This window comes from Bos grunniens, chromosome 19 (assembly GCF_055505025.1).
Source record: "Bos grunniens cultivar Pamir isolate PY7600 chromosome 19, Bosgru_T2T1.0, whole genome shotgun sequence".
NCBI classification, from domain to species: domain Eukaryota; kingdom Metazoa; phylum Chordata; class Mammalia; order Artiodactyla; family Bovidae; genus Bos; species Bos grunniens.
Genome location: NC_141183.1, coordinates 43,322,085 through 43,341,875, shown reverse-complemented (window position 1 = coordinate 43,341,875; position 19,791 = coordinate 43,322,085). Strand labels below are relative to the sequence as shown.

The 19,791-nt window shown below is 56.7% G+C and overlaps 2 protein-coding genes across 4 annotated transcripts; both read left to right on the top strand.

Annotated features, from left to right (window-relative positions):
• Positions 1–722: 722 nt before the first annotated feature.
• Positions 723–12,023, top strand: NEK8 (NIMA related kinase 8). Of its 3 annotated transcripts, none has more exons than XM_086360046.1 (15): positions 723–787; positions 5,482–5,687; positions 5,912–6,144; positions 6,381–6,512; positions 6,970–7,178; positions 7,343–7,422; positions 7,505–7,686; positions 7,783–7,933; positions 8,326–8,402; positions 8,739–8,856; positions 9,519–9,669; positions 9,973–10,136; positions 10,226–10,384; positions 10,568–10,726; positions 11,120–12,023. In XM_086360046.1, exons 1-15 carry the CDS (start codon positions 741–743, stop codon positions 11,146–11,148), a joined length of 2,097 nt encoding a protein of 698 aa, XP_086216172.1. In that variant the 5' UTR covers positions 723–740; the 3' UTR covers positions 11,149–12,023. The 3 variants fall into 3 exon arrangements, with proteins under 3 accessions (XP_086216172.1, XP_086216174.1, XP_086216173.1); XM_086360047.1 differs by lacking the exon at positions 723–787 and adding an exon at positions 2,820–4,019; XM_086360048.1 differs by lacking the exon at positions 10,226–10,384.
• A 592-nt stretch (positions 12,024–12,615) lies between these two features.
• Positions 12,616–18,692, top strand: TRAF4 (TNF receptor associated factor 4). Its single transcript, XM_086360049.1, has 7 exons — positions 12,616–12,843; positions 15,839–15,890; positions 16,471–16,575; positions 16,646–16,807; positions 16,898–17,059; positions 17,149–17,304; positions 17,562–18,692. Exons 1-7 carry the CDS (start codon positions 12,701–12,703, stop codon positions 18,192–18,194), a joined length of 1,413 nt encoding a protein of 470 aa, XP_086216175.1. The 5' UTR covers positions 12,616–12,700; the 3' UTR covers positions 18,195–18,692.
• Positions 18,693–19,791: the final 1,099 nt, after the last annotated feature.

Below are 19,791 nucleotides of genomic sequence, written 5' to 3'. Positions count from 1 at the left end.
GGTAGCAGTCCACTTCCCTCCCATCTTCTCCCAAGGAGGGCCTCTCTAGTTAAGTGTTTAAGTCAGATTACTCTGCTGCAGCGGCAAGCGTTGTATGTGTGCTCTGGGGAATTGAGAGTGTTGACGAGCGCAGAGCTCACCAGTCGGGACAGCCCGGAAACCGTGTTGCATCCTCCCTAGGTGAATCAACTTACACAGCTCAGGGTTTCCCCGGTTCCTCCCTAGGCAAACACGAAACTAGCCTTGCACCCTGCCCACAGACCGAGAGTGCTGACTCGGTTCAGTTTTGGTAGTTGATCGTTTGCGTGCTAATGAGAATCTGCCTTGTACTTCGAAAACAGCGTGATGAGTGGGCAGAGTGGGGCAGAGAGAGATCCGTCCTTTCTTCCCACCCTCTCTTGGCCTGCGCGGGGAACCCCTCCGGTCTAAGGAAGAACTGCAAGGGCCGGATGCGGCCACGTGTGTAGGCAGTGGCTGGCACAGTGCTGACCTTTGCGGGGCGTGCCAAGAAATGGCATATCGCCCTATTCCTTGGACCCTAGAAGGCCGACTGCGGATCCGGACCGCAGGAAGTGTGCAAATGAGCAGAGACAAATAAGAGGCCGAACCAACACCTAGCTCCACTAGCTCCGCCCCGTAATTATCTTGAATGGCAGTGGGCGTGGTTCTAGAGAGGGCGGGTCCGCGCACGCGCTGCCTTTGGGTTTGGGGGTTCCGGAATTGTGACTCTGAGAAATGAGATGGAGAAGTACGAGCGGATCCGAGTGGTGGGCAGAGGTGCCTTCGGGTGAGCCAGGGCTCTGGGGGAGGAAAGCGCTTGGGGAGAGGGAAAATCAGCCCCCCAATTCTGACCTCAAAATCGCCGCCCGTGTAGCCCCGCCCCGAGGCGTGAGTGCCCACTCCGGGAAGCCCCTCCCAGGCTTCCGGTTCTAGTCCTGGTTGGGAAACTCCGCCTCCAAGGAGGTCACGCCCCCGGCTGGCCTTCTGGGCCCCCGCAGAGTTTGTTCTTTAATCCTGACTCATTCATTCAACAAATGCTGAGCGTCTGCTATACTTGTCAGGTTTTCAGTGCTGGGTATACAGTTAAGACTTGGATTACTGTGATATTGAATGTTTGCCTTGGAGACGAACAGAGATCATTCTGTCATTTTTGAAATTGCATCCAAGTACTGCATTTCGGACTCTTTTGTTGACCATGATGGCTACTCCATTTCTTCTGAGGGATTCCTGCCCGCAGTAGTAGATATAATGGTCATCTGAGTTAAATTCACCCATTCCAGTCCATTTCAGTTCGCTGATTCCTAGAATGTCGACATTCACTCTTGCCATCTCGTTTGACCACTTCCAATTTGCCTTGATTCATGGACCTGACATTCCAGGTTCCTATGCAGTATTGCTCTTTACAGCATCGGACCTTGCTTCTATCACCAGTCACATCCACAGCTGGGTATTCTTTTTGCTTTGGCTCCATCCCTTCATTCTTTCTGGAGTTACTTCTCCACTGATCTCCAGTAGCATATTGGGCACCTACTGACCTGAGGAGTTTCTCTTTCAGTATCCTATCATTTTGCCTTTTCATACTGTTCATGGGGTTCTCAAGGCAAGAATACTGAAGTGGTTTGCCATTCGCTTCTCCAGTGGACCACATTCTGTCAGATCTCTCCACCATGACCCACCCATCTTGGGTTGCCTCACGGGCATGGCTTAGTTTCATTGAGTTAGACAAGGCTGTGGTCCTAGTGTGATTAGATTGACTAGTTTTCTGTGAGTATGGTTTCAGTGTGTCTGCCCTCTGATGCCCTCTTGCAACACCTACTGTCTTACTTGGGTTTCTCTTACCTTGGGCATGGGGTATCTCTTCACGGCTGCTCCAGCAAAGCGCAGCCAATGCTCCTTACCTTGGACGAGGGGTATCTCCTCACCGCCGCCCTCCCTGACCTTCAACGTGGAATAGCTCCTCTAGGCCCTCCTGTGCCCGTGCAGCCACAGCGTGGGGTTGGTCCTCCCGGCCACCGCCCCTGGCCTTGGGCGTGGGGGCGTGGGGGCGTGGGGGCGTGAGGTATCTCCTCCTGGCCGCTGCCCCTGACCTCGGACGCTGGGTATCTCCTCTTGGCCGCCACTCCTCCCCTGACCTCGGATGTGGGGTAGCTGACCTAGAGCCAGACATCCTGGAATGTGAAGTCAAGTGGGCCTTAGAAAGCATCACTACCAACAAAGCTAGTGGAGGTGATGGAATTCCAGTTGAGCTATTCCAAATCCTGAAAGATGATGCTGTGAAAGTGCTGCACTCAATATGCCAGCACATTTGGAAAACTCAGCAGTGGTCACAGGACTGGAAAAGGTCAGTTTTCATTCCAATCCCAAAGAAAGGCAATGCCAAAGAATGCTCAAACTACCGCACAATTGCACTCATCTCACATGCTAGTAAAGTAATGCTTAAAATTCTCCAAGCTAGGCTTCAGCAATATGTGAACCATGAACTTCCTGATGTTCAAGCTGGTTTTAGAAAAGGCAGAGGAACCAGAGATCAAATTGCCAACATCCGCTGGATCATGGAAAAAGCAAGAGAGTTCCAGAAAAACATCTATTTCTGCTTTATTGACTATGCCAAAGCCTTTGACTGTGTGGATCACAATAGACTGTGGAAAATTCTGAAAGAGATGGGCATACCAGACCACCTGACCTGCCTCTTGAGAAATTTGTATGCAGGTCAGGAAGCAACAGTTAGAACTGGACATGGAACAACAGACTGGTTCCAAATAGGAAAAGGAGTACGTCAAGCTGTATATTGTCACCCTGTTTATTTAACTTATATGCAGAGTACATCATGAGAAACACTGGACTGGAAGAAACACAAGCTGGAATCAAGATTGCCGGGAGAAATATCAATAACCTCAGATATGCAGATGACACCACCCTTATGGCAGAAAGTGAAGAGGAACTCAAAAGCCTCTTGATGAAAGTGAAAGTGGAGAGTGAAAAAGTTGGCTTAAAGCTCAACATTCAGAAAACTAAGATCATGGCATCCGGTCCCATCACTTTATGGGAAATAGATGGGGAAACAGTGGAAACAGTGTCAGACTTTATTTTTCTGGGCTCCAAAATCACTGCAGATGGTGACTGCAGCCATGAAATTAAAAGACGTTTCCTCCTTGGAAGGAAAGTTATGACCAACCTAGATAGCATATTCAAAAGCAGAGACATTACTTTGCCAACAAAGGTTCGTCTAGTCAAGGCTATGGTTTTTCCTGTGGTCATGTATGGATGTGAGAGTTGGACTGTGAAGAAGGCTGAGCGCTGAAGAATTGATGCTTTTGAACTGTGGTGTTGGAGAAGACTCTTGAGAGTCCCTTGGACTGCAAGGAAATCCAACCAGTCCATTCTGAAGGAGATCAGCCCTGGGATTTCTTTGGAAGGAATGATGCTAAAGCTGAAACTCCAGTACTTTGGCCACCTCATGCGAAGAGTTGACTCATTGGAAAAGACTCTGATGCTGGGAGGGATTGGGGGCAGGAGGAGAAGGGGACGACAGAGGATGAGATGGCTGGATGGCATCACTGACTTGATGGACATGAGTCTGAGTGAACTCCAGGAATTGGTGATGGACAGGGAAGCCTGGCGTGCTGCAATTCATGGGATCGCAAAGAGTCGGACAGGACTGAGCGACTGATCTGATCTGATACAGTTAAGACCAAAACAGGCGTGGTCTTCTCCTTCTTGGAGCTTACACACTACCGGAAAATTATACTATAAACAGGCCATTGTTAAAGCAGTGATTAACAAACTGTGAGAACAGAGTACAACACGAGGGAGTGTTCATTTGGGATGGTTAAGGAAAAGTTCTCTGAGAGGTGAAATTTAAAATCAAAACTTGAGGAATGAGGATTGATACGTAGTGAAAAAAGCAAAACTTCTCAGGCTAAGGAAACAGCTTTTGCTAACGTCCTCACGTGGGAAAGAATTCAGAATATTCAAGGAACTGAGAAGAAGACTAATGTCATTGGAATGTAATGGGCAAGGTAAATAATGGAATAAAATGTGATTGTCACAGAGGGCGGGAACCAGATTGTGGCCTTGTGTGTGTGTGTGCGTGCTAAGTCACTTTAGTGACTTTAGTTCCACCCTGTGCGACCCCATGGACTGTGGCCCGCCAGGCTCCTCTGTTCATGGATTCTCCAGGCAAGAATACTGGAGTGGGTTGCCATGTCCTCCTTCAGGGGATCTTCCAGACTCAGGGATCCAACCCACAGCTAACTCCTGCATCTCCTGAGTTGCAGGCAGATTCTTTACTGCTGAGCCACCTGGGAAGCCCCTATGGCCTTGTAGGCAGAGGTAAAGAAGTTGAATTTATTTACTTAGGGTGTCAAGGAAAAGAGATTTAAGCAAAGGAATGGTCTTGATTTGATTTGCATTTTTACAATGTCACTGATTCTGCCAGTGGAATTTAGATTTGAGGTGACAACAGTGAAAAGGACCATTTGAAGTCTAGTGTAGTATTTTAGGCAAGAAATGATGATTTGGTCAAGGATTATAGCAGAAGACACAGAAAAATGGATGGGTTCACAATATTTTGGAGGTAGTAGAAACAGCGTTTACAGATATGTTAGTGTGAAATGGAAGAAAAATTCTGGCATGATTTTCGGGTGTCTGATTTTAATAACTAGTGGATGGTGTTATCATTTACTGAGACGGGAGAAACTGAGGAAGGAAAAGTTTTGAGGTCAGGGATCAAGAGTTTTGTATTTGTTACATTTTAGAATGCTTGTGGGCCATTCAGGTAGAGATACAAAACAGATAGTTGAATATGTAAGTCTGAGGCTCAGAGGAGATGTGTGAGCTGGAGATAGACATTTGATACTTAGACAATCCTTCATTCAGCAGATACTTGTAGAGCTCTTACTAAGTGCTGGGGTACGCACTAGGCTATGCAGTGGGGCTATAGTGGTGAAGGAGAAAGAACAAAACCCTGCTTTTATGAACACTGACGACAGAGTTGGAAGAAAATAATATAATGAATGGCTCCTGCTCACTGAGTATTTTTGATGTGCCAGGCGGTGTGCTGAGTGCAGAACTTTCATTTTCTTATTTGATCCTCTCAACTACCTTGTGAGATGACCCTTTTTTTCTCAGAACCTGATGTCACATAATTTAAGACCAGATAACTTGTAAGAGGAGGAGCCAAGATTTGAACCCAGGCAGTTAACTCCAGAGTCTGTGGGGACTTACTGAGACCAAGACTAACTTTACCTCATTGAGCCTATGGTGAAACTGAGTCCCAGATAAGTTAAAAGACTTGCCAAAGGTCTCGCACAGTTTGTGGTCTGTTCTCCCTACTCCTCATTCGTGTTCTGTGCACTTACTTAGATGACTTCTTAGTGTAGGCACTTATTCCCCCATCCTAAGAAACATCCAGTCACCAGTCTGACCTGCTTGATATGTGGCTGGAGGCTCAGTCCCTACTCCTGTACTCCATGTCCTCAGGATTGTTCATCTGTGCTTGCGCAAAGCTGATCAGAAGCTGGTGATCATCAAGCAGATCCCTGTAGAGCAGATGACTAAGGAAGAGCGGCAGGCAGCCCAGAACGAGTGCCAGGTGCTCAAGCTGCTCAACCATCCCAACGTCATTGAGTACTACGAGAACTTCCTGGAGGACAAGGCTCTCATGATCGCCATGGAGTACGCACCAGGTGGGACAGCCTTCTTGCATTGGCCTGAGGGCCTCTCGCCACTGGGACAACCCCGATTCCCTCTTTGGAGTGGGCTTGGCTGAGGGTCTGAGGTATATAGAGTTCTGACCCCAGGCGTGTGACACCGGCAGACCTTCCTTGCCCTGTCTGGGCCTTTAGTTTCATAAAAGGAAAGACTTAAGCACAGAGAAGCCTGGGTCTTGACGAGTTCCCTGTGGCTGCAGGCGGCACCCTGGCCGAGTTCATCCAGAAACGCTGTAACTCCCTGCTGGAGGAGGAGACCATCCTGCACTTCTTCGTGCAGATCCTGCTGGCGCTGCATCACGTCCACAGCCACCTCATCCTGCACCGGGATCTCAAAACCCAAAACATCCTTCTCGATAAACACCGCATGGTCGTCAAGATCGGCGACTTTGGCATCTCCAAGATCCTTAGCAGCAAGAGCAAGGCCTACACGGTGCCTGGCGTGGAGGGGCCCTCAAGGGTGCTGGAGGTTTTGGGGGGCCAGATCTACTTGGCATCTCTGTCTCCACCCCTGCACCCCCAAGATCTTGGCCCCTGGGTCCCTGGCTCTGTGGTCCCGCAGGAGTAAACACTTTGGCCTGCTTTGGAGGGATGCTGTCTCTAAGTGGGCTTTGGGGCTGTAGCCTTGGTCCTCCCACTCCGGCTCTAACAGCAGCTACCCTCCTGCAGGTGGTGGGTACTCCCTGCTACATTTCCCCAGAACTGTGTGAGGGCAAGCCCTACAACCAGAAGAGTGACATCTGGGCCCTGGGCTGTGTCCTCTATGAGTTGGCCAGCCTCAAGAGGGCCTTCGAGGCTGCGGTGAGTAAGTCCCCTGAAGGGGAACAGCTGGGAAATCCCTCCCTCTGTCTTCTGAAGTCCGTGGCCACAAGCACCATTATGTCTCTCTCTTCAAGTTGGTTGGTGGGTTACTCCAAGCCTGGGCTGCACCTCCTCTCACACTGTGGGTTCCTAAGGGTAGGGTGTGTGTCCTCCCTTAAACTGAAGACTCCTGAGGGTAGGACTCTCCCATCAGATAAGGGACTTTCCTAAGGGCAGGACTTGAGTTTTCCCCAACAGGCAGCCAGTGGACAGGGCTGCAGCTCCCCGTCAGAGGTTCTTGAAAGCCGGGTTTGGTTCCCCTATCCTCCTAGGAGTCCCCTTACCACACCCAAGGCTTCCAAGTGAGTGCAGGGCTGCGAGCACCCCACCAGGCTAGGGGCTAGAGCTGGGGTGCTACTGATTTAAGAGCCTGGCTGAGGCTCCCCTGCCTTCACAGAACCTGCCAGCGCTGGTACTAAAGATCATGAGCGGTACCTTCGCGCCCATCTCTGACCGATACAGCCCGGAGCTGCGCCAGCTGGTTCTGAGTCTGCTCAGCCTGGAACCCGCCCAGCGGCCGCCGCTCAGCCACATCATGGCGCAGCCCCTCTGCATCCGGGCGCTCCTCAACCTGCACACGGACCTGGGCAGTGTCCGCATGCGGAGGCCGGTGCAGCGAGGGGGGCGGGAGGGGGCCCTGGGAAGCAGGGGTTGGGGGGCACCCAGGGGAGGTCTGGGGCAGAGGGGTGCTCTGGGCCAGTCCTCTCTGCCTTAGTCTGGGATCGTCAGGGAGGGTCCTTGTCCTGATGCCCACCGCATCTGTCCCACAGGGCAGAGAAGCCCTTGGCCACTGGGCCACCCATGACCCCGGGCAGTACAGGAAGCAGGACCACCAGCGCCCGGTGCAGAGGTAAGTCGGGCGAGCGGGGCGACCACTGGGGTCCCTGCGGCGTTCGCACCTATGTAACGGGCCTGATGAGCTGTCCCCGCAGGCGTCCCCCGGGGACCTGCACGGCCGGCCATCCCGCCACCTCTGTCGTCGGTGTACACATGGGGCGGCGGGCTCAGCGCGCCACTCCGGCTGCCCATGCTCAACACGGAGGTGGTCCAGGTGGCAGCCGGGCGCACGCAGAAGGCCGGCGTCACTCGCTCCGGGCGCCTCATCCTTTGGGAGGTGAGCAGCCGGCAGGGGTAGGTCAGAACCGAGGGGACGCGGAGTGCGGAGCTGAGCGCTCAGGCTCCGCCCACGCCCTCCCCGGTCCCCTCGCAGGCCCCGCCCCTTGGCGCGGGAGGTGGCGCCCTCCTGCCGGGGGCGGTGGAGCAGCAGCAGCCCCAGTTCGTCTCCCGTTTCCTGGAGGGTCAGTCGGGTGTGACTATCAAGCACGTGGCCTGCGGGGACCTCTTCACCGCCTGCCTGACTGGTGAGCGGGTCAGAGCCCTCCCCTGTGGGGACTCGGCTTTAAGAAGGCCCCCAGAGCAATTTCCATCAATTGCCTGTCATTTGCTAATCACGCTTTTATCTTTCAGGAGGTGCTTTACTTACAGATCTCCCTTAAGCTTCCTAGCTGACCTGGCAAGGCAGTTAGATTCCCATTTGACAGATCTGGAAACTAAGGCTCAGAAGCTGTCACTTGTTCAGAGTCACACACTTGGGGAAGAAAGAACCCTGTCCTTGATTCCCCTCACCCAGTTCTTCCAGCCCTAGCTGCCAACTAACTTTTTCTCGTTCCTCTAATCCAAGGTTGCATTGGTCTGTCTGGAAGAACAGCTTAAACTGTCTCCTTTTCCCTTTCCTCACTGCCCCCTTCCCCAGACCGAGGCATCATCATGACCTTTGGCAGTGGTAGCAACGGGTGCCTAGGCCATGGCGGCCTCAATGACATTAGCCAGGTGGGTTCTGCCTGCACCCTGGGGAGGAGGAAGTGGGGAGATGGCAAGGAGCCCACATCTGAGAGCTGACGCCCAGGTTGGGGGCAGGGGAATCCCCAGCAACCACAGTCCCAGTAGCTTCCAGGCTGCACCTGTTCTGGGCAACGTCTGGGGAAGTACAGAAAGACCAGGCTTCCCCAGTGGGTGTGGTACATGTGGGGGGTAGTTAAAGAGACAGCCACCTCACGAGAATCTGCAACTTCCAACTTCATCCTTACGGGAAATGTCGAAGCCTGGTGGCTAACCAGGCCCCTTGCCCAGTCTGCCCTCGCTTCCTCTCTCTCTCTTTCTCTCTAGCCCACCATTGTGGAGGCCCTGCTGGGCTATGAGATGGTGCAGGTGGCTTGTGGGGCCTCTCATGTGCTGGCCTTGTCCACTGAGCGAGAACTATTTGCTTGGGGCCGCGGAGATGGTGGTAAGCTTTCACTATGTTCCAGCCTTTGGAACCCCCAGCCGTGGTTTCATAGCCATGAACCCCCTTCATAGCCATCTTCTACCCCATGGCCTGTTCCCTTGCCCTTCTTTTCTCTCCGATTCATTTGTTCACTCCACAAACCTTCGTTGTGCACCCACTATGCGCCCACCTTGTCCAGAGTGCTGGACAAGACGAATACGATGTCGATTCCTTCGGGCGCTCATGATGTCACGAGAGAGAGTTCATTTCTCCACCCATATTTGTTGTGATCCTCTCTGGGTCAGGCATCAGACTGGGCATTGAAACTAGAGACAGATGGGGTCCCTGTCCTCCTAGGGGACTCAGTCTAAGTGGAGGAGGGATCATAGAGGATATATCTCCAGCATGATAGAGGATAGACAGCTGCAGGGCTCCCCCGAAGGTCCAGAGGTGTGGGAACCCAAGGAATGGCAAGAGGCTCCACTTGGAGAAGACAGATTTGGTATCTGAACAGGGCCTTAAAGGAGGAATAGGATTTTGACCCACAGAGGGGCCAAGGATGGGCATTTCAGCCTGGGAAACAGCCTTCATTCATGCTGTCACCTCCTCTCCATGTGTCCTCTTTATCCTAGTATCATCAGTCCTAAAGCTCAGACAAGCCCAGTCCTGGTTTCTCCTTATAGGTCGGCTGGGACTAGGCACGAGGGAGTCCCACAGCTGCCCCCAGCAGGTACCCATGCCCCCAGGACAGGAAGCCCAGAGGGTTATATGTGGCATTGACTCCTCTGTGATCCTCACAGTGCCTGGCCAAGCCCTGGCCTGTGGGAGCAACAGGTAAGTGGGAGCAGCAGGTAATTAGGTGCATTAAGATGGCTAACCTCCCCACCCCCCCACCCCACCCCCACTCCCGCTTAGCTGCCAGGGTTCCATCTGTCACTGCCTACCTCCCACCAAGGATTAGAAGTGAGGAGGGCTTGAGTTCAATCCAGGGTGGGACCTGATCAACCCAACCTGCTATGAGTTCAGCCCAGAGAGGGGGCCTGTCCCCTGGTGCACCAGCTCCTGCCCAGATAGGTGAGGGGGAGGACAGTCTATATTAAGTATGTCAGTTGAACTGGCTCCTGCCTCTGTCCTCAGGTTCAACAAGCTGGGCCTGGACCACCTCTCCCTAGGGGAGGAGCCTGCCCTACACCAGCAAGTGGAGGAGGCCCTGAACTTCACTCCATTAGGTTCTGCACCCCTGGACCAGGAGCCCCTGCTGAGTGTGGATTTGGGCACTGCTCATTCAGCTGCTGTAACTGGTAAGCGGGACCTGGACACAGGAGGCCAAAGGCAGGCTATCTTGGCTTCCTTGGGCCCTTTTCTTCCTTACCCCTCTCTTCCCCTACAGCCTCTGGTGACTGCTACACTTTCGGCAGCAATCAGCATGGGCAGTTGGGTACCAATGCTCGCCGGGTCAGCCGGGCACCCTGTCAAGTCCAGGGCCTCCAGGGCATCAAGATAGCGATGGTGGCCTGTGGGGATGCCTTCACTGTTGCCATTGGGGCAGGTGATCAATGGACATTATGGGGACAGATGAGAGTGTGGGCAGACCCTTGGGCAGTGGGGGGTTATGCTCAGGGCTGCTGAACTCAGCAACCCCATGTGGGGGCTGGTAGGGCAATCTAGGAGGCTAGCTGCTTGCTAAACTCTGTCCTTGTCCCATTGCTTTCCTTGGGATTCTCTTTGGCAGAAGGTGAAGTGTACTCCTGGGGCAAAGGGGCCCGAGGTCGCCTGGGAAGGAGAGATGAGGACGCCGCACTCCCTAGGCCAGTGCAGCTGGATGAGACCCAGCCCTACACAGTGACCTCTGTGTCCTGTTGCCATGGCAACACTCTCCTGGCTATCCGCCGTGAGTTATAACTTCACCCTCACCCACACAAGGGTTAACCCAGCTGGCTCCTGCCCATACTCACATCCCCAGTGGTCACACCCCAAATTGCTAAAAGCATCTTCAGCTCCCAGATAAATGAAAGCAGAAGCTGCAGGGCCAAAGTGAGCTCCCAGGGTGGGCAAGGGTAGGCACTTCTTGGGCCTCACTGAAGGGCTGCCCCCTCTGCTCCCTGGGGATCAAACGCATTCTTTCTCCTCCAGCCCTCAAGTCCAGTTTCCATTTGAACCTCTGTTTCTGGGCCTGGCAGGGTCCAGAGTCCAGGGCCCTGTGTGGGAGAATGGAGGGAGCTAAGGCTTGCTGGAGGCACTGCTCTCTGGGAGGCTGCAGGGATTTCTCTTTTGTATTCCCCAGCTGTCACGGATGAGCCAGTCCCCCCTTGACACACCTGGATACACTGCTGGGCTACCCTGATATTGCTTCTCCTGTGAATGGTCTTGAAAAGTGCAGGCGCCACACTGGATTTTATCATCAGTGGGGTATAAGGACCAGTAAAACCCCTGCTCTGCTTTTGGCTCTGGATATGGGCTTCCCTGGTGGCTCGGTTCGATCCCTGGGTCGGGGAGGTCTCCTGGAGTAGGAACTGGCAACCCACTCCAGTATTCTTGCCAGGAAAATCCCCTGGACAGAGGAGCTTAGCGAGCTCCTACAGGGCTACAGTCCATGGGGTCACAAAGAATTGGGACACGACTTAGCGACTAGACAACAACAAATGTAAAACTCAACCCACCCAACTCCCCCAGCATCCTAGTTTCCCCTCCCCACCCCTTCTTATCTTTAGTTAATGTCCCCAGGGTTCAGTCTGGCTAGAGCTGGAGGCCAGAGTGACTTTAGGAAGCCGGGTGGTCTCCGGAGCCTCTGCAGAAAAAGGCTGGAGGTGGCTGTGTGGCGCCACCCAGACCCTGCCCCTTCCCCCAGTTAGAAAGTAAGTCCCTGGTGTCTACTGGGAGAGCAGCGCCGTGCTTTGGACTAGCGCAAGCTGGGGCCTGCCTGGACTGGCCATTCCAGCGACCTAGCCCCTGCATCGCCCGGGGCAGGGAGGTCCCAGGAGCGCTGCCTCCCGCCCCCACTCCTATATCCAGAGGCAGGGGGTTACATAATTTTTGAGTGCCTCCCTTCCCCTGCGGGAGTGCATGGGCTGCAGTACACTCCATGCCAGTCCCCCAAAGCAGGTTGGGAGAAGGGGTAGCTGGCTGGACCAGACTAGTTTCCCAGATGACTGGGAGGTAGCGCCAATAAAAAAAAAAAAACAAAAAAACAGCTGCCTGCCTAGAGTGTGGTCTCTTCAGGGGTGGGGGCGGCCACCCCAGGGCTGGGCTGGGCTTGATCTGGGCAGCAGAGCCGCGGTCAAGGGAGGAATGTGGGCGCAGCCTGAGGCTGGGGCCGAGGTTCCTCTGGCGCGGGGCCCAGCCCGGCCTCCCTGCCCAGCTGGACTCCCCGGATCTGGTTGCTATGCTTCAGCTGCCTAGCACCTGGAGGCTGCAGCCCCGGGCCCCTGGGCGACACGTGGCCCCCGAGACCGAGCTGTTGACTCCGGAGAAGCGAATCTTTGTGGCGTGGCCCGGCCTGTCCCCCGAGGCCCTCCGTCCCATCCAGCGTCCGAGCTCCTTCCGACCTCCCCAGCCCTGGAGAGAAGCGGGGCCTCGGTTTTTCTTCCCCAGGGGAAGGGGGAACCCCTGCTCCTCGGCGGTGGCGAGTCTGGCAGAGCGCCGACCCCGAAGCCGCCGGCCGGCCGGGTGGGTGGGGAGCGCGGCGGAGAGGGCGCTAGGACCGCGCGGGCGCAGCCCCGCCCCCTCTTCCGGCGGGCGGGCTCAGGGGCCGCGAGCGGGCCCCGGTCGCCAGTCGGCGCCGCCCGGAGCCGGGAGCGCGGCCGGAGCGAGGCACGGGCTGTGGGGCCTCCGCGCACCCGGCCCCGCTCGCCCGTGCCCGCCCGCCATGCCCGGCTTCGACTACAAGTTCCTGGAAAAGCCCAAGCGGCGGCTGCTTTGCCCGCTGTGCGGGAAGCCCATGCGTGAGCCCGTGCAGGTTTCTACCTGCGGCCACCGCTTCTGCGACACCTGCCTGCAGGAGTTCCTCAGGTGCGGCCGGGGGCGGGGGGAGCGGGGACGGCCGGCCGGCGGGGACGGGAGACGCTGCCCCGGGAGGGCCGGGGCCGGGAGCATGCCGGCTCTTTGTCTGTGCCGCGGCTCGGTGACCTCAGGGGTGCCCACCGTGACGTCACGGGGCTGCGGTGACGTCACGCCCCGAGGGAGGGCCACCCCCCCACGCATGAATCCGTCGGGTCCCGCGTGCTACGCGCCGGGTGGGACGAATCCCGTGCCTTCCCGTGGGGTGGAGGTGGGAAAGGACGCCCTTCCTGACCTGCGGCCGGCCCTTCCCCCTCACCTGAGAGCTAGAGCGGCCTCAGCCTTGAACTTTGAATCCTTCTGGGAAGAGGAAGACTAAACCCTCCGTTCCTCGCGGAGCCTTAAGCCTCCGGAGTTTTCACCCATCTAAGCCCTTCTCATCTTTCGATGTTCCCAGAACGGCAGCTATTGTTCTCCCATTTCACAGATTCAAAGAAAAAATGCGACTTGCCCACGGGTCGCGCAACAACCTACAGGCGCACAAGTACCTAACTGGGAGGGGGGTGTCAGCGCGGGCCGTTTGTGCTCGAACGATAGGGGAAGGACTGTGACGCCCCGATCTTCAGTGAAGCAGGAGCCCGTTGTTGGGTGCCCCTCCCCGCCCCTGGGGGTCTTGGGTACGGCGGGTAGTCTGGATCGTTAGGGAGGGCCCCGCACCCCGCCGTCTCCCGCCCCTGCTCATCAGTCCCTCGGCTCTTGGGCCCTCATCGAGTTCTGGGCGCCCTGAGCTGTCCTGAGTCTCCAGCCCGCGCTGGGAACTGCACCGTCCGGGACGTGGGGAGGCCGGAAGAGGGAGCCCGGGTCTTGGGGTCGTCCGTCGAGGGCCCCGGGGAAGGTGGGCCAGCCGCTGCCTTGTGTCAGGAGGCTGTATACTGAGGGTTCGCGGGGCCCAGGCTGCGAGAGCACCTCTGGGGCTCGTGCCTGAAAGGCTCCCTGCCTCCGTCCTCCGCGGCCCCTAGCCCTGCGATCTCCGCAGGCCCCTTTGTTTTGTTGTGTTCCCGGCTGCCTGGACCGGTCCTGCCCTCACATATGCTCCTGCTCGAGCCGCGGTGCGGGCCCCCTCCTCCTTTTCCCTCCCCTCCTCCCTTTCCCTCCCCTCCTCCCTCCTCCCGTCCGTGTACACACGCTCCCTACCGACACACAGCCCCATTGTCTTCTCCCGTGCCCTTCCCCGGCCCTCTGGTTTCCAGATGGGGCCAGCTGAGCCTCCCCCCATCCTCAGCTGACCCACCCTGCCTGCCTCGGGGGAGGATCGCGGGAGGGGGCTGTCAGGCTGGTTTCCCTCCCTTCTGCCCCTCTCGGCGGCTTCTGCCCCTCCCCCTCCCGGAAATCCCCTCTTCCTCTCCCCCAGCCCCCTCCCCCCATCCTGTCTTCTCCCCTGGGCTTGGGCCTCCACTGCATAGCCTAGAGCGCTCGGCCCCAGCCTCCCCCCACCCCGCGGCTCACTCCGAAGCCCGGGAAGGGAAGGGATGGTGGGACGGGCGCTGCCCCGCCCACCCTAACAGCTAGGGTGTCCGCCGTCCTGGGGGAACCTTTGTTCTGGCTGGGCCCCAAGCTGCCCAGGCTAATCTTATGCCTAAAGCCTGGGGACTTGCCTCAGCCCCCCTCCCTGACTCCAGAACCACGAAGTCAGCACATTCCAGAAGCAGTCAAGCAGACCCCCCCCCCTCCCCCAGGCCCACCCCTTGTCCCCTGCTCTTGCCAGGGCTATTACTCAGGTTGGTCCAGGAAGGCTGGTTGCCCCGTGGGCATGGGCACACCTCCTCAGTGCCTGGGCATGTATTCGTCTGGGCATTGGCAGCATGGCCAGTAGTAGTCGTGGGATCAGGGGAGGAGATGGGTGCTAGAAATCCCTTGACCACACACAGGGAGCAGGGGACTGCCTTCGGCCTGCAAAGTGCCATCCTGGACAGGGGCGCCGTGTGGCCTCTGCTTCCACCTTTCGTCCTGGCCTGCCCTCCCACCTACCTACATACCTGACTCAGACTTGCCAGAAATGCCAGGCCTGAGGGCCTTCAGTCCTGCTGGGTGCGCCTTTGCCCTGCCTAGGCTGTGCCAGGCAGCAGTGACTGGTCCTGGCTGGGGTCAGCAAGGCCATGCTGGCAGGAGAAGGCATGCCACAGGTTCCTGGAGTACTGACAACCTGGTGTGGGGTTGGTGAAGGACCCGAGGGCAGCGGACTGGGTCAGCAGGCTTCGGATGCCCACTGTGCAGTGAACAGAGTCTTGGCTGTGCTTGTCTGGCCAGTTTTTCTGGGACTAGCCTCTCTTCTGTGTGCAAGGTAGTAGAAACTGAGCTGTGGAATCAGGCAGGTGTATCCAGTTCACCTGGGAGCCCCAGTTCTTTCATCTGCCAAATGGGAACACTGAGCCCTTCTGAGGCAGGTGGTGAGAATGGGGTGGGAGTGTAAACACAGGACCTTGGGGCATCCTCCTCCTCTTTGCTTTAGAAGACACACCCACCTAGAGGAGGGGGAGGTGGAGTAAGGTGGTCCCAAGCTGACCTTTGCCCTGGGATGTTGGCTGGGCACCCTCATGGGGACTGGACAGCCCTGGCACTTAATCTCAGCCCATCTCACCCTCCCCTGTGAGCTTCCAGCCCAGCCAGTGAACATCAACCTGGGGGACTGGGTGGCTGGGCAGCCTGTTCCTTTCCCAGTCCAGCTGCCGTCCTGGGGGGAGGGGTGCCAGCTGCCACCTGTTGGCCAAATGCTGCCTGAGGCAGCTGCCTCTGCCTCCGCTGGGCCCAGATCCCCCCTCCCCAGGACAGGAGCCGTGCTCTTCTGGGGGTCCTGGAGAAGTGGGTAGCCTCAGGCCTCTACTTGCCCTCTCAGGTGAGGCTGCCTGGGAACCATCTGGTGACAGAGAGGCTGTTCTGGCTCGGAGTGGGGAGGGTGGCCCCGGGTCTCCCCTCCAGCTCTGTGACCCTGTCCCCTCCCCTTTCACAGTGAAGGAGTCTTCAAGTGCCCGGAGGACCAGCTTCCTCTGGACTATGCCAAGGTGAGTCCACCGTGCCAGGTACAGGCTCTTGCCGCCCTTGGTGGAGGCTGGAGCTGCCGCTGCAGCCAGTGGGCTCAGGGCCAATGTCAACCCAGTGCTGTGCGCCCCGACAAAGGTGGCCTGTTCCCTCCTACCAGGCCAGTTTGCAAATGAGGCCCGTGTTTGCCCTGGAGGGCGGGCATAATGCCCAGCTTGTGGGGGTGCACAGAGCTTCTCTGTGCCCACCAGAAGTGTTCCCCTCCTCTTTGGGTGGCTGGCCAGACCTGTGGCTGAGGGCCAGGACCCCTCTACGAGGGAGAAGGAAGCAGATGGTGTGGGGGCCGCCAGGGGCTGGGCAGGCTGACTGGCTGTCAACCCCAGAGGGAGCGCCGTGCGTCAGGGAATTGGGGAACCCAGAATCTGAGGCTGGAGCAGATTCCACCTGCTGCGCTCTGTATGCCTGGGCTTGAGGGGAGTTTAGCGGGAGGGAGGTTATTCCTGGCTCTGAGGGAGCCTTGGGGGGGGGGGGGCGGGCTGGAGTGGGCGGGAACTGGGGACTGTCGCAGGCGCTGTCCCTGATCACTGCTCCTCGTGACCCCAGATCTACCCGGACCCAGAACTGGAGGTGCAGGTATTGGGCCTGTCTATCCGCTGCATCCATAGCGAGGAGGGCTGCCGCTGGAATGGCCCCCTTCGGCACCTACAGGTGAGCCTCTGCCCCGGGTGGCAGGACACACCCCGACCCCGGCAGGCACTAACTCAGCCCCTCCCACCAGGGCCACCTGAATACCTGCAGCTTCAACGTGGTGCCCTGCCCCAACCGCTGCCCCGCCAAGCTGAGCCGCCGAGACCTGCCTGCGCACCTGCAGCACGACTGCCCCAAGCGGCGGCTCAAGTGCGAGTTCTGCGGCTGCGACTTCAGCGGGGAGGCCTTCGAGGTGGGTGGGGCCTCGGGGAGGGGGCGGGGCACCCGGGGTCGGGGAGCCCTGAAGACTCAGCGGGCCGCCCCCGCCCCCGCGCTTCCGCAGAGCCACGAGGGCGTGTGCCCGCAAGAGAGCGTGTACTGTGAGAACAAGTGTGGTGCCCGCATGATGCGGCGGCTGCTGGCCCAGCATGCCACCTCCGAGTGCCCCAAGCGCACCCAGCCTTGCACCTACTGCACCAAGGAGTTCGTCTTCGACACCATCCAGGTAGGCCCTTCCTGAGTCCGGGCGGAGTCCGCGGGACCAGGAGCAGGGAGTTGGGCCGCTGACTGCTCCGCTCTGCCTCTGGGCCATAGAGTCACCAGTACCAGTGCCCAAGGCTGCCTGTGCCGTGCCCCAACCAGTGTGGCGTGGGCACCGTGGCTCGGGAGGACCTGCCAGGCCACCTGAAGGACAGCTGTAGCACCGCCCTGGTGCTGTGCCCGTTCAAAGACTCCGGCTGCAAGCACAGGGTGAGATGCCTTTTTTCCTTCCCCTCAGCTCCCTTCTTGGTGCTTGAGACCTCAGACGTAGGCCCTGAGTGGTCCCTGCCGTGCTGCCCGGAAGGCCCAGTCCTTCCTCTGCTGGCCGGCTCCAGCCTTATTAGTGCCTTGTTTTCCCCATTCAGGGCTCAGTGCCCACTACCCTGTATCCACTCCTCCCCTCTCGCCTGAACTCGCCCCTACTCACTCTCCTCTCTTTCCCCCATGGCCTGGGGCTTTGCCGACAGTGCCCTAAGCTGGCGATGGCACGGCACGTGGAGGAGAGCGTGAAGCCGCATCTGGCCATGATGTGTGCCCTGGTGAGCCGGCAGCGGCAGGAGCTGCAGGAGCTACGAAGAGAGCTGGAGGAGCTGTCGGTGGGCAGTGATGGCGTGCTCATCTGGAAGATTGGCAGTTACGGGCGCCGGCTCCAGGAGGCCAAAGCCAAGCCCAACCTCGAGTGCTTCAGCCCTGCCTTCTACACGCACAAGTACGGCTACAAGTTGCAGGTGTCTGCGTTCCTCAACGGCAATGGCAGTGGCGAGGGCACCCACCTCTCACTCTACATTCGCGTGCTGCCAGGTGCCTTTGACAATCTCCTCGAGTGGCCCTTCGCCCGCCGTGTGACCTTCTCCCTACTGGATCAGAGTGACCCTGGGCTGGCGAAGCCACAGCATGTCACTGAGACCTTTCACCCTGACCCAAACTGGAAGAATTTCCAAAAACCAGGCACTTGGCGGGGCTCCCTGGATGAGAGTTCTCTGGGCTTTGGTTACCCCAAGTTCATCTCCCACCAGGATATCCGCAAGCGAAACTATGTGCGGGATGATGCGGTCTTCATCCGTGCCTCTGTTGAATTGCCCCGAAAGATCCTCAGCTGAGAGCAGACCAAGCAGCAGGAGAAGGGGGGAGGGCAGTGACCTCCATCGGGCATGGCTGAGCCTGGAGAGGGGGCCGGACCCCCTTACAGCTGCTGCTGCTGCCGAGGCTCTGGTACCCCGTTCCCCCTCCCTCCTTCCCCACCACCCTCAGGTGCCTCCTATTGGTGCTTCAGCTCTGACCTCGGGGAAGAGCAGGTCTTAGGGTCATCAAGGGCTTGGAAACCAGCGAGCCCCCGGACCTGTCTCCTGGACAGGGCAGACACGCCTTGGTGCCGGCTACACTCTTCCCGGGACCGAGGTGCCTGCTGGTGCTATGTCCCAAGAGCCATAGGGGGGAGGGGGAGTTGGGAAACTGAGGGGGTAGTTAAAATAATCTTGAGATCAGATTTCTCTTATCCTTTCCCCAGCTGTGTCCCCTCTGGTTATTTATTTACTTAGTGCCAGGAGGGCACAGCGGGGAGCCCTGATTTTTAATAAATCCTGAATTGTATTTATTAACTTGGTTCCAGCCTGACTCTTCCGGGTTGCTTAGGGTCCTGGAAGGCTAGGCCCTAGGGTGAAGTCAAGGGACGGGGGTGGGGGTGGGGGGGGCCTGCAACCGTTCTGGCCCGAATCCAATGGCGCTCACGGATCGCCCTCTGGTGGAAGACAGAGGGACTGCAAGGGGCTTTGTGTGGAAGAGTTGCCTGCTGCTGCCCTCTGGTGATTCTATGAGGGAGCTGCAGGCTCAACACAATAAGGGCTATAGTCCCTGATTCATACCCCACCAAAGACTAGTGCCTGTCCTTTGGCAGGTGTTTCTTGGTCTAATGATAGTAGCTACCATTCATTGAGTACTTTTGATATGGCAGACACTGCTAAGCATTTTATATGCATTATTTCACTTAAGTGCAATAGTTAATAAAAGGACCTTAGTGAGCTGTGATGAAGACAGTCCAAGTTCCCACCTAGCACAAGATACAGTTGGTCCTTTGTGGGTTCCACATCCTTGAATTCAATCAAGAAAGAGTAAACTGGAAACACTTGGGAAAAGCTACAAAGAGCAAAACTTACTGGCTACTCATGGGTAAATTTACATGGTGTTACATTGTATTACATATTATAATCTATAGATTACTTAAAGCATGTGGTAAAATGTGTGCAGGTTATATGCAAATATTATGCTATTTTCTATCAAGGACTTGTTCATCTGTGGACTCGGGGAATTCTTTAAACCAATTCCCTGTGGATAATGAGGGATGACTGTGAGCACTTGGTGAATGTTAGCCTAACTCCAAAGCCTTCAAGGTATTCAAAGCACTTGGATTTCCCCATCCATACTTGCTTTTCATACAGGTCTCAAAGGAGGTGCCTGTGATTATCCATATTTGAACTGACTTCAGTTATCTTCCAGCTATTTTGGGGCAGGGCCTGGATTTTTCTTCCCCTTATCACTGGATTCTGTTTTAAGCTCCAGCAATCCCTAGAATAGCTTCCTTTACTTTTGGCAATAGATTTGGTTTTAGATCTTTGCTATGTTTGCTTTTTGGCAAGTTACTTAGCTACATGACATCCTTACTCGCTGGTAAAATGAGAGTAATCCTGCTAGATTTGTAAA

Excerpts from the sequence above, each read along its gene's own strand:
- NEK8 (XM_086360046.1), top strand. The coding sequence starts at position 741 with ATGGAGAAGTACGAGCGGATCCGAGTGGTGGGCAGAGGTGCCTTCGG. Across the intron at positions 7,687-7,782 it reads GGCGCCTCATCCTTTGGGAG|GCCCCGCCCCTTGGCGCGGG; the intron begins GTGAGCAGCCGG and ends GTCCCCTCGCAG. Across the intron at positions 10,727-11,119 it reads CACTCTCCTGGCTATCCGCC|CTGTCACGGATGAGCCAGTC; the intron begins GTGAGTTATAAC and ends TGTATTCCCCAG.
- TRAF4 (XM_086360049.1), top strand. The coding sequence starts at position 12,701 with ATGCCCGGCTTCGACTACAAGTTCCTGGAAAAGCCCAAGCGGCGGCTG. Across the intron at positions 15,891-16,470 it reads TTCCTCTGGACTATGCCAAG|ATCTACCCGGACCCAGAACT; the intron begins GTGAGTCCACCG and ends TCGTGACCCCAG. Across the intron at positions 16,808-16,897 it reads TCAGCGGGGAGGCCTTCGAG|AGCCACGAGGGCGTGTGCCC; the intron begins GTGGGTGGGGCC and ends GCGCTTCCGCAG.